Source organism: Podarcis filfolensis (genome assembly GCF_964270895.1).
Source record: "Podarcis filfolensis genome assembly, chromosome: 2".
Taxonomy (NCBI): Eukaryota; Metazoa; Chordata; class Lepidosauria; order Squamata; family Lacertidae; genus Podarcis; species Podarcis filfolensis.
Window position 1 is genome coordinate 98,570,362 of NC_139605.1, and position 13,677 is coordinate 98,584,038.

At 46.8% G+C, this 13,677-nt stretch overlaps 1 protein-coding gene across 1 annotated transcript; it reads right to left on the reverse strand.

The window, feature by feature from the left end:
* Positions 1–2,545: 2,545 nt before the first annotated feature.
* Positions 2,546–10,499, reverse strand: SOX9 (SRY-box transcription factor 9). Its single transcript, XM_083598820.1, has 3 exons — positions 9,561–10,499; positions 6,682–6,935; positions 2,546–5,810 (listed from the first exon to the last, which is right to left on the reverse strand). Exons 1-3 carry the CDS (start codon positions 9,989–9,991, stop codon positions 4,999–5,001), a joined length of 1,497 nt encoding a protein of 498 aa, XP_083454946.1. The 5' UTR covers positions 9,992–10,499; the 3' UTR covers positions 2,546–4,998.
* Between the last annotated feature and the right edge of the window lie 3,178 nt (positions 10,500–13,677).

The window sequence follows — 13,677 nt, forward strand, 5'->3', positions numbered from 1 at the left end:
TCCATAATCATAATTTTTAATTTTTACTATGTATACCCCACACATCTTACTGGGTTGCCCCAGGCACCCTGGGTGGCTTCCAACATATATAAAAACATAATAAAACAATAAACATTTTTTTAAAAAGCTTCCCTATACAGTCATACCTCAGGTTACAGAAGCTTCCTGATTTCGGGTTGCGTGATTTCGGGTTGCACACTGCGCCAAACTCAGAAGTACCAGAACGGATTACTTCTGGGTTTCGGTGCTTGTGCATGCACAGAAGTTCTAAATCGTGCTTTGCGCATGCGCAGAAGCACCGAATCACAACCCACGCATGCGCAGACGCGGTGCTGCGGGTTGCGAACGTACTTCCCGCACGGATCACATTCGCAACCCAAGCTTCCACTGTACAGGATTGTCTTCAGACGGCTCGGGGGTCGGATAATTCCATATCCTTAAACATTTGTCCGATGAAAATCAGGATGTCGTAAGGAAAAGTGTGACATTCTGGTATCAAATCAGAAACGGGGGTGGCTTCCCCAAATCAGGGATGTCCCTGGAAAATAGGGACACTTGGAGGGACTGCAGTAAGCTATGCATAAACCATTTAAATCAATGGACAGAGGCTGTCTTAAATTATAGTTTCAATGTCTGAAGGAAACTTCCTTCCATGTCTCATTTTTACAGATGTGATCAGAGGCTGCCAGACTATGATCTGCCTAAAAGCACAAAATGGTTTCTTCATGGAGCTTTAAGTGGAATCTAGGACCATCCCCCCCCCAAGCCCCAAGTCTATCCATAGGACCACTGTGGTGGTGGCCTGTCATAATGTCTGATTCTATATTTTTAGTGTACTAGTTGTATTTTGATTCTAACCTTGGGGAGCTGTCCCCCCTTTCCTTCTATTCTTAATCTGTGGTAGGAAGGTTACATCTGAAGTTGTGTATGCAAAGGCTACCTTTAAATGAAATGCATATGTGTGCAAAAATATCCCTACAGCTTTTTTAAAAAAAGTTTTTAGATGTTCTTAATTGCTTTTTTTTAAAAAAATCAATGTATTGTTTTATTGCTTTTTTGTAGACTGTCTTAGGCATTTTGGGGGAAGAAAAGGCAGGATGTACATTTAACGGGGAGGAGAGAAAAGAGTGAGACATGTCAGGAAAGGTTTGGAGTGCATTTCATTTTGTGCACTGTACCCCATTCTGTTATGATGAAGGGCTGGATGGAAATATCCTAAATGAGTAAAACAAGCCCTCACCCCAATTGCTGCTTTCCCCATTCAAATTCTCCGTTTACCCAAAGGTGCTTTTCCCTAAGGGCATGTGTGAATGGTGCACAATTTCTTTCATGGGTTATCTACAAATGGTGCAGCTATGTTTGAAATTTCAAGGTGGTACCTTTGGAGAGGGTCTGGCATTTGCATACATTGTGTGACCAGGGTGGGGTGCGGGGGGGACGACACACAAAGCCAGTCCATTCACCCTCCGTCGGTCCTTTGACTTGTGCTGGGAATCAGTCTGATATAGGCAATGGCAGTCAGAGATGACTTGTTGTTCCTATGGTCTGAAAAGCCCGTTTCCATTTCAGGGTCTGGAAACTCCTCCACTAAGGAATAATCTCAGAAGCAGCCCAAGTATCAGTGGAGATTCTGGAAATGTGAAGTCGTGAAAATTCTTGGGTGGGTTGGTAACTATGAAATGGTGCCTCTCTTCCTTAATCTGTTTGCAGAGCTGTACGCAAGACTTCTTTTCAGTAGGAGTGCAGTTCTGGCACCTTTTGGGTCGGCACCATTGCAGGTCCCACAGCGGAGAGGATGGTGAATTCTGGCACCTTCTTTCTAGAAAAAATAGCCCTGGGCACATATACCAACATTACCTCTATGGGAGACATGGATTAATCTATCCAATTTAAGAATATTCTGAGTGGGCCACAAGAACTGGTTATAGTTTGAGAACTGGGGAGGGCAGATCCATTGGATCAGTGACAGGTATGTATTGATCTAATAGTTAAAGCTATGGTTTTCCCAATAGTGATGTATGGAAGTGAGAACTGGACCATAAAGAAGGCTGTTCGCTGACAAATTGATGCTTTTGAATTATGGTGCTGGAGGAGACACTTGAGAGTCCCATGGACTGCAAGAAGATCAAACCAATCCATTCTGAAGGAAATCAGCTCTGAGTGCTCACTGGAAGGACAGATCCTGAAGCTGAGGCTCCAATACTTTGGCCACCTCATGAGAAGAGAAGACTCCCTGGAAAAGACCCTGATGTTGAGGGCACAAGGAGAAGACAGAGGATAAGGTGGTTGGAGAGTGTTAAGGGGACGACAGAGGACAAGATGGTTGGACAGTGTTCTCGAAGCTACAAACATGAGTCTGACCAGACTGCGTGAGGCAGTGGAAGACAGGAGTGCCTGGCATGCTCTGGTCCATGAGGTCATGAAGATTCGGACATAACTAAATGACTAAAGAACAACAACAAAAATTCATTGGTCATTTTTATATTAAAAAAGGAGGTAACATTGCTTCAGTTATGGATACGGCAGTTAAACAAGCTCCACTTCATTTAAAGTTTAATAAAACGTATATTTATTGCAAACAATAATATACAAAAAGGTAAGTTGTACAGAGAACCAAAAGGGATTTGCAAACAAAACGGAAACAAAACGGAAACCCAACCTTACCTAAAACTGATTTTTTTAAAAAAGGAAAGATTGTTTTTAAGTTACAGAAATACTTTAGAAATATCTGCTTTTTTAATATAGAAGTAGAAAAGATACCATATTATAAGAGTGCTTTAAGATTTTCTTCTACTGTATTCCCTACAAAACATTAACAAATATAACTTTTTTTAAAATAAAAAAGTTGGCTATCTTTTTTTAAAAAAAGCAATCCTTAACTGTTCAGCCACCACTTCACCAAAGGTCAGTTCCTTGCCCTAAATATCCTCCCAAATCACACAGTGTGAAGAGGTGGAAGATGAGCTGCACACTTTGGCAGCTACCAGTCCAGAACCGCTGCTCCGCAACTGTCGTTCATTTCCATCGAGCTTTGAAGGGGCAAATATGAGCCCCATGGAAATGTGCAAGCCCCATGGAAATGAAGCAGGCTTCCAAAGCAGCAGGGATTGGTGGCTGCACCCACTGTCGCTTTGCTTCTCTTGAACAGACCAAGGCCTGCCCTACAACACCCATAGAAGGTGGTGGAATCTGGAGGTAGTAGAGTGGATTGTACCACTTTGGTTTGCAAGTTGGGGGGTATCGTTTCTTTCGAATGCTTCCCCTCACCCCCTGTAAAAGAACTCCCTGCAATTATAAACAACAACAATGGAGGGTTTAAATATAAAAATCCCATGGGGGAAGCATTAAAAATGGCAGCCCCAACAGTAGCATCAAAGCTTAAGTGGTACACTCCATTCTACTACCTTAACTCTGCTGGCCTGTGTACTCCCAGGCGCAATATGTAAATCTGGAAGAGCTGAGGCAGAAAATAAGGCAAATGACTCAGTGATACACTACATTTGCAATCTTTTGTGTCTACAATGAAAAACAACAACATATTTTTTTCCAGTTTATCCTCAAACAGGAGGGAAAAGAAGAAGAAAGGGAGAACAGAAGAGAAGCAGACATACTTGTACAAACCTAAGACACATTCTGAAGGAATAATAATAATAAAAAGTACCAAAAAAATGGGAATGAGAGGGATAAATAAAATAAAGGGGTTATTGATTTAGACCATAATTTAACGATTAGGCACCATATACCGACTCTGGAATTTCTGTTTACATTACAAGAACTTCTAATGCGGAAGGGGGTAATGGAGGAAAATCTCTTGATTAAAAAACTCTCCCCAACCCCGCCACAAAATAAATATATATACTTTTTTAAAAAAGAAAAGAAAAGAAAGAAAAACACACACACCAGTGCTGTCATCCATGACCTTTGTTAAAGTCGATATCCCTGCCCTGCCCTGAAAATTGGGTTCATAATGGATTTTGCAGGGGGGCTGTTTTCTATGGACTGGTCAGCATCTGTTTCGCACATGGGGAGGGGGCAGTGCCAGAAGCTGAAGAAGGCAAGTCATGGTAGGATCTGTGGCATTATAATCTGGTGCTGCTGGTTGCATTAAAAAGAGAGAGAGAGAGCTTCAGACCTTAAAAAACTGAACTGTCTTCCTCTGAAGCCTCGTATTTCCCCTTGGCAGTGAGAGAAAGAATTACGCAAGCTCTCTTGGAAGATATTGCAGGGTTGCTGTTAAGGCTTTTCAATAGTGTTTCTTTAAGGCTTAAGGTGTAGATCTTCTTTTTCTTTCAAACCTCCCTCCTCCCCGCAAAAAACCCTTTTACTTCCCAGCTGGAAAAATAAAGTCTCTTTCCAAATCCACAACATCCCATTGAGTAACTGATCACTGGTTTGCTTTTCCTTTATCCACATTTTTTTTTTTGCTGCCTACAAGCAGAAGACCATTAACTATACAAAAATACCTCTGGCTAAGGCATGCCATTTTGCTAAGTGTTGTTTAGCTGTCGAAATAAGGAGCATTAAAAAAAAAAAAAGTTTCTCTAAAAACAAGAAGTACAATTAACATATAAAATCCCCTCAAATTGGTAACGAATCATACACAGTACATACTAAACGAAACGAAACAAAATACTTAGAATAGAGCATATTCCTCACAGAGGAATACTTTTGAGTTTTGTAATAATAAAAAAATTATTCGCTTTTCATTTTTAGTTATTGTTAAAAAATAATCACCAAGTCCATACCTAGGCGAATTAAGCTGGCTGTTTTGGGAATGAAAATCGCCTCCAAAGCAAAGGTTCTAAGTCCACCATGGAATGTTTGTTTATGGAGCAGGATTCTCCAGCTGATTTCGGAAGGATGCTGTAGTACACAAAGCATTCTGGGATTTTCCTTTCTCTTACTTGTTTAGCTTGCTGCTGCTTCTTTCTTTTTCTTTTTTTAAAAAAGAAACTTTCACCAAAGTCTGAAGACGCTTTTTGCTGTCCATCAAAAACCTTACGGCCTGGTGAGCTGTGTGTAGACAGGCTGCTCCCAGTGTTGCGGGCTGTGGGTCTGAGGAATGGAAGGCACCCCGGCAGTGTCTGCAATGGGCGTGTACATCGGCCTCTGGGCAGGGTTCATGTACGTGAAGGTAGAGTAGAGGCTGGAGCTCTGGCCGGCAGCGTGGCTGTAGTACGAGTTGGAGCTCTGGTGGTCTGTGTAGTCATACTGCGAGCGGGTGATGGTGGGGTAGGAGGAGCTGTAGTGCTGCAGGTTGAAGGAGCTGTAGCTGATCTGCTGGGGCGAGTGCTGCTGTTGCTCGCTGTAATGGCTGGGGCTCAGCTGCTCCGTCTTGATGTGTGTCCTCTGCTGGGCCTGCCCTGGCTCACTGCTCAGCGTGGTCAAGGTGTGCTGGGGTTGCTGCGGAGCCTGCTGCGGCGCTTGGGACGGCTGCGGCTGAGACGGCGGCTGCGGCTGCTGCGGCTGCTTGGACATCCAGACATGCCCTGTGCCGGCTGGAGCAGCTGCTGTGCTGCTGATTCCGTAGCTGCCGGTATAGGTGACTTGGCCGGGCTGGCCATGGGTGGCCGGGACCCCGGGGTGGCCGTTGGGTGGGAGATACTGGTCAAACTCATTGACGTCAAAGGTCTCAATGTTGGAGATGACGTCGCTGCTGAGCTCACCAATGTCCACGTCTCGGAAGTCGATGTGGGGCGGCTGCCTTCCTCCTTCCTGCTGGGGGCGCCCTTCCCGTTTCAGGTCCTGCTTCCCGGGCTGCACATCTGTTTTAGGGGTAGTGGGAGGGGTCGGTGGCCCTTGAGACTGTCCTGCAGGAAACACAAGAGAAACGGCATCTGTCAGAGTCAGCATGCTACTTTCCCCTCCACCCCCCTTTGAAGTCAAAACTGCAGGCAGGCCACACCTGGGCCTATCTTCCTACTGATAAGGGGTCCAGACAGAGTGCCATAAAGCGCTGGAAATCTAACAGCAGCCATTTTTTTATATATATAAGCAGGAGGTGTTGTATTACGATGATAATTCCATTAATGGTTAACTCTGTCTGGAGGTGAGTGAAACGAGAGGGTGGTGGTAGGGTGACCAGTAATAAGGAATTGCCACTGAAGATAGCTGCATGGCTCCTTAGATCAGTTGTTTTGTACAGCCAAAGAAATTTGTACCTGTGAGACTGTGCTCTGCTGAAAAAGAGGACAGTTTATAGAGCTGGTTTGCAAAGGTGCGAACTGGATTGGGACGTTTTGCTGGCAGAAGCAATTGCCTTATGCAAAGAGAAAGCCCTTTTGAATGTGTGCAAATGATGCTGTGTGCTGTCGTCCGTGAGACGTACTTACTGACAGTGGTGGCCAATGACCTGTCACCTAAAGAGGACACACACATCTGCACGTGCTTTGCCCCTATCGCACCTGTTATCCTGTTCTATAGAGATGCTTCAGGATGCATAAGGGCAATAGATCGCTAAGTGCGCTCTTTTTCTGCATCCACCTGAATGGGAGCAGCCTAATTCATTAAAAGAATAATAGACAACTCAGTGTGGTGCTGGTAATGCCAAGGTTTCAGGTTCAATCCCCATACGGGACAACGGCATATTCCTGCCTTGCAGGGGGTTGGACTAGATGACCCCCAACAACTCTACAATTCTATTATTTCTACGAGCAGAACCACAGCACACGGCACACTTACCAGAATGTTCTCCAGGGGAATGCACTTCACTCATGCTGGATGAAGACTGGGGAGAATCTGCCTGCAGGGCCTTGAAGATGGCATTCGGGGAGATGTGAGTTTGCTCAGATCCTTCCTCTTGCTCAGCCTGCCCATTCTTGACCGACTTTCTCCTTCGCGGCTGGTACTTATAGTCTGGATGGTCTTTTTTATGCTGCACCCTCAGCCTTTCCGCCTCCTCCACAAATGGGCGCTTCTCACTCTCGTTCAATAACCTGGGCGAGACAGAAAGGGCCTTGTGGTTACTTACAATGGTGTCAACTGCAGAGATTTCCAGAATGTAGCACTTAGGTCATATTTCATTTTGCAAAAAATTAAATAAATATCACCCTGTCTGCAAGAGCACTGTCCCAGGCAGCTGTTGAAGGCTGCAAAGTTGTGCAAAATGGGCTTCTGGTCATACCAAGGTCACGATCCAGATATATGTGAACATAGGACATTATGCCAAAATGTCCTAGCGGCATAGCAAAGCTGGCAAGGAAGGCAGTTTTTAGACATCCTGCTATCTGAGCATTCTCTCTCTCTCTCTCTCTCTCTCTCTCTCTCTCTCTCTCTCTCTCTCTCCCTCTCCCTCTCCCTCTCCCCCCCCCTCTCTCTCTCTCTCTCTCTCTCTCTCTCTCTCTCCCCCTTTTAGGAGCAGACTAGAAACTTTCTCTGGGACCTCTGAGCACTGTCAGGAAAAGGACTTGGTTGTCCAGTACTGCTAAGTTTGCCTCTGCCTGTTCCTTTTCTACATCATCTTAGGGTCCCTTTTGAGAACTCTGCTCCTCTTGCAAGAAATTAGCAGAGTGTTTTGGCTACTTTCAAAAAAGACATAACAAAAATCGAGCCACTACAGGGACTCTGCTCTGGCCCCTTACTTGGAATTTGGTTGGAGCCATCACTCAATTCCCACCCACCCCCACCAACTAACCCAGGACACACTCACACAAATACAGATTAGGAGCCAACACTTAGGGTGCCTCCAGGCACCAGCACAAACTGCCCACCATTTTTTTTATAGCTAAACTCAACAACAACAACATAAACCTTTCATTCGCAAATACCATTGATCTCTCTCTCTCTCTCTTTCTTGTGGAAAGTCACAAGCTTATGTTTCAATCAGTTGACTCACTTTCTCTTAACTCCCTGCTCCCTCCCTCTCCCCCTCCCTCCTGTTGCAAGTCATCTTTCCGACTCAACCTCCTATTGGTCCACACTTGCCAACTTACACCAACAATCATCACATACCCAAACGTGTGCCATTCATGTTTTGTCTTGAGAACAGGGCTTGAGTTGTCAGAGCTCAACCTTGTAATGTGTTTGTTTTTTAATGGGCAGGTGTGTACAAAATAAATTATTCCTGGGCATGTGCAGAGTGCCTTTCAGAGTAACCACAGCATATTTTTTTTTTAATGGGACAGCTCTCTCCTAGGCATAATCTCAAGGCCACTTTAAAAATAAGGGGTTTAGCACTGCCTCATCATTTAGTTGCTGTTATAGTGCAATCCTATGCAGGTCTACTTTGCTGTGAGCCCCTTTGAGTTTATTAGGACTTCCTCCTGGGGAAGTACACATTACAGCCTTATTTTCTGGTGTTGGCATCTCATTGAACACAGCAATGCTGCCGAACCAGAGCATGGCCTTCCCTTCCCTAAGCTAAAACAGGACCTCAAATATGGACACATACAGTGGTGCCAACTTGAATAAAATATTGGGGGGGGGCAGGTAAGCCCTGCCCTGCATAATTGATCACATGACACGGCACGCACGCACTATTTGAATGGCAGTGCCCATTAACTTTTTGGGGGGTCCTGGCCCCCTCAAATATTTTAATGGAGGGAGGATGAAGGGCCCTCTAGGAGTTAGCTCCTATGAACATATATGCCCACAAACCAAGGTACAAACGACATTTTGATCCAGAACTTCTCTTGCAGAACCCGATCGGATTGCACTCAGAAGTAGCTCCCACCCAGTCCGGTTTGCCACCTGCATGTGAAGTTCAATGGACACACTCTCCAAGAGCTGCGCGTTAGTTGGTCTCTCTCCACGCTACCTCTGCGGAGGAGGAGGAGGAGGAGCCCAGCATGGGATCTCCAAGCCCCCGATTCCCACCAACCACCCCTTTGGAAACGTCTGTCCCTGTTAACATACATTCTCTCTCTCTCTCTCTCTCTCTCTCTCTCTCTCTCTCTCTCTCTCTCTCTCTCTCGTGCGCGCACCCAACCCACGCGTGCAATTTCTCCCTTCTGGCCCTGCTCCTGCAGAGCAGGGAGGCAAACTTGAATAAAATATTTTGTGTGTGTGTGTGTGTGTGTGTGTGTGTGTGTGTGTGGTTTCCAGATAAGCCCCACCCCACATTATCGATCTCAAGACGTGGCACACAAACACCATTTCAATGGCAATGGCCATTAACTGGGGGGTGGGGGGTGGGCGCAACTTTGGGACCTCGGCCCCTGGGACTGGCTCCTATGCTGCACAGACAGACCCCGAGTGGCGGAAAGTAGTCTTTGCCAAGGCGTGGTGATGCAAAACGAAGCACAGGAGCCAACTTCTAGGGGCTGAGGTTCCTTCGCACCCCTCATAAAATATTTGAGGGGGCCGACCCCCCCAAAAAAAGTTGACGGGCATTGCCATTTAAATTATGTGCGTACACCATGTCTTTTGATCTGTTAAGTTATTTATTGAATATTTTATTCAAGTTGGCACCCCTGAAGCTAAACAATCAAACCATGGAGACCCTCCCCGTCCCTCTAACTATGGGCTGCGATCCTCTGCACGCTTCCTCCGGAGCAAGCGTGCCAGCGCCCCTTTGGCAACCCGCTTCCTTCCCCCCCGTTGCGCCCATCCCCAGCGCTTACCTCCAGAGTTTGCCCAGCGTCTTGCTCAGCTCGGCATTGTGCAGGTGCGGATACTGGTCTGCGAGCTTCCTGCGCGCGGCCTGCGCCCACACCATGAAGGCGTTCATGGGGCGCTTGACGTGGGGCTTGTTCTTGCTGGATCCGTTCACGCGCACGGGCATGGGCACGAGCGTCCAGTCGTAGCCCTTCAAGACCTGGCTGACGGCTTCTCGGATGCACACGGGGAACTTGTCCTCGTCGCTCTCTTTCTTCAGGTCCGGGTCGCTTTTGGGGAAGGTGTTCTCTTGGGGACGCGTGTTCTCGGTGTCTGATCCGGAGCCCGACGGGCAAGGGGAGCCGGCCGAATCGTCCGACATGGTGGGGCTGGGGGCGCCGGACAGGCATTTCTCCTGCTCCTCGGTCATCTTCAGGAAAGGGTCGAGGAGATTCATGCGAGAAAGCGACCCGGGGGAGGATATCGGTGGAAATGAAAAAAGCGAGCAAGAGGGGGTGGGAAGAGGGGGTGGGTGGGGGGAGGAAGAGGAGGGTGGGGAGGGGTGAAAAAGCGAAAGTGGCAGGGTCTCTTAAAACTGCATGAAAAGAGGCGAGCCCAGCGGCAACGACAAGGAAAAGTTCGCAAGGGGCACCAAAAATGTCCCGCCTGGGTTGCAGAAACTGGAAAGAAGACCTCGGATCTCGGACGCTTTTGCAAAATCGCTGCTGCTGCTGCTGCTGCTGCTGCTGCAGATATTTGCTCTCAAGCAACGGACATGTGGGCAGCTTTTTCGTGGATAGTCAATGAGGGGCTGTCGGAAGAATATATATTAAAATATATATTCCACCCCTTTCAAAAAAGAAGGAGAAAAAGTTCCTCGGAGTTTGGAAGGTAGAGAAGGAGAAAAAAGGATATATATATATATATAGGCTCCCAAAATCACCTAGTCGGCTTCAAGCTCAGCTCTACTAACTTTCTCTCTGGGTCTCTTTAATAAATACTCTCCTCTGCTATTTCACCTTAGAAACTTTCAGCCAATGGCAGGCCTGCCCCTGGAGGGCTGGCACACAGCTGATTGGCTGAAAAGTTTTTTCTCTCTCCCCCTCCTTCCTCACCGCTCTCTGAAGGGAGGGGAGAAATGAGCACAGAGGAAAATAGGGGGGGGGGGGAGAGGGAGGGAGGAGGGAAAGAGAAAGTTTGTCGCGCGCTGCAGTTGAGCCTTTGTACTTCCCAACTCTTGCGCTATATATTCCTCCGAGTAAACTCTTCTCCTTTCTTTTTCTACTTCTTGATCTGGGCAGATTTCTGCTGAAGAAAAGGCACGAAATCTTCCCTAGCAGATACGTCATCGCTCGGGTAAAACTGCAGAACAAATGCTTGCTCGCTCTCTCTCTCTCTCTCACTCGGAAAGAGCTTAGAGATCCTCTGTATGACTCTCTGTCTGTCTGTCTGTCTGTCTCCCCCCTAGCTTTGAATCCAGTGATTTTTCTTACTCACCTCTCCTATGGGAGGGTTTGTTGTTTTTTGTTTGCTCATCCTAATGCTTTATCCATACTTAAAAGTTTCTGGAAGAGAAGGCGAGGGTGACTTCCTCAGCGCTGCACTGCAATTCACGGCGTGAGAATCTGACCCAGAGGTTTAGTTTTAAATACCACCACCCGTTCTACGCTATATACTTAGGCTAGGACGACTCCTTTTAAAAATGGTTATCTTTAATATCCCTAACTCTGGTCTTACACTGTGCAAAGTAGGGTTAGTGGTGTGTGTGTGTGTGTGTGTGTGTGTATGTGTGTGAATGACAGTAACACCCTCCTCCAAAATATCACGCTGAGAGTGATCTGCTGTGTAGGAACATAACATGACCAAATTTCTATTTCAAGCAGATAAGACTTTCCACCGTAAAAGTCAACAGGTACAAGCTACTATCCAACCCAGGGGCTTAACTAGGGAGTAAGCGCCACGGAAAGCAGCGAGACTTACTTTCAAGTAAACCTGCACATGGGCTACGCATCTTTTTTAGAAAGGGTTGATCTAATGGGAATGATCATCAGCTACACATCCTGCCGGGAGGGATCTAATATATTTTAAATCCCTATAATTCAGGATTTTCTTCCTCAAGCGTGATCCTTCATCGTAAAGACAGTACTTGGATTTACTTGTTAGGCTCGCTGACATCCTCTCTTCCAAGGCCAGACGCAAAGCAGGCGCAAGGGGATGCATTATGCCTCGAAATTTATCCCCATCGCTCCCCGCCCCGCTGCTCAAACCACGGAGAAAGAGAAAGAAGTTTTCTTCTTCGTTTCATATATATATTCAGATGGATCTCGTTTCAGAGACGTCTGTTGTGAAATGTTTTTGATTTTTTTTTGAATCAGATGCTATGCCTACTAACCTCAGGTCTTCTCTATATATACACACGCACATACATATAAATACCTATTGGCTTTGCAATGTTTCCACAATATTTCCTTAAAAGTAGGTGACACAGCAGGAGGAAAAAGTTTTCCGACGGATATAAAGAATGCACAGCACGGGGATGCGCTCTGGCACAGCCGAAAAGCTTGGCTGCGTCAGAGAAACGGCTAAGGAGAGAAAGTGGGCGCAGTTTGCGATTGATTCGCCTTTTGATAATCCATCTATCGAGACGTCATGTGCGCATCCCACTGTCTCGCTTAGCAATTCGACAGCCCGTCAGTTGTGGGCGCTTCCCGCATTGCAAACTCTTTAAATCATTAGCTGTCATGTTGCCTTCCCTAGGACAGGCGCCATTCCATTGCCTTTTTGCTTTGCTTTCCGTGCACTTTTTCCACTCTCCTTTCAAACTTTTCTTGGAACTTTTACAGTGACTTACATATATAAACAAATCACCTTTGCAGCAGATCAAGTGTCCTTCTCCTTTCCATCCAGAGGGGGCACCATAGGCTCAGAAAAGTAACCTCCGACGTTTTCAAGGCTGCTAGACGCTCCTTCAAGGTGGCACACGCGCGCGCGCACACACACACACACACACACACACACAGAGCACCGCACCTCCTGAAGAGCACGCGCACACACTCGCACAGATTAGTCTCTGGCGATTTGATATATCAGGGCTCGACTCCCCCTTGCCACCCTTACACCATCCAATTGTAAATATGTAGCCAGCCTCTCCGGGTGAAACGGCTTCGGAGTCAAGGAAACTGATAAAGATATCAAAAGTTTCAGAGACAGTTCATTTTAAAACAAGCAAACTGCTTGGGATAACGGGGGTGGGTGAGCGCAGATCGTCACCTTACACGTCTCTTCTCTATCTCCGCACCCGCAAAATTTCCCCATGACAATCCCTTTCTTTGCCTATTGCATTTGTGCCCCCCCTTCAAAAACTACTGATTGCTCTCGAAGACCCCTGACGAAATCGACTTTTCCTGTCCTCTCCAACCTAGAAAAACTAAGTCATAAAGGGGAGGGGGATTAAAAGATGCAACCCTGTGTACAATTTCCAATTTCGAACGTATGTGTAATAAACCCCTATTGCTCCAAGCACAATAAACCCCATTACGCACAAGTCAACTTCTAAGCCAGCATGTCTAGGATCTACTGCAGCGATTCACACGTACAAGACGTGTTCCACTATGGCTGAAACTTATCTCAGTGTGTCTTACCTCCCAGTTTAAGTGATACCAAGGGAAGGGAAAAGGGAGCCACCCTCCAGTTGCTGCCTCTTCTCCTTGTTGGATTCAAGCGATAACTTAAATATTTTTTCCCACATCCTAGTTTCCCCTCATGTGTTTCCACTCTCAGGATACATGGATAGGATCGGGCTGCAGATATGTGTTTTGAGGTCCGGGCTGAAAGGACTCTATGCATCCCCCTCCCCAAGAGAGGACTTGATCGAGGGGCAATTGCATTGCTGCCTCGAGGCAAGGTGGGCGCATGTGTTTGCACTTAGTTGCACACGGAGAAGAGGGCTGAGCCCCTAGGCAACCTAGGCAGGGCTTCTTTTAAGCGCGCGGGGGGGGGGAGTCGCACGGGGGGGTGCCCTAGATGGTCGAAAGAACTGTCGTGGAAAGGATCAGGCGGAGAGTTTCCCGACGTCGCTTGCCAGCCACTGCGCCCCCGCCGTCAGTATGGGAGGACGCGTCTTTTCCAGATTAAAGAAGGTGC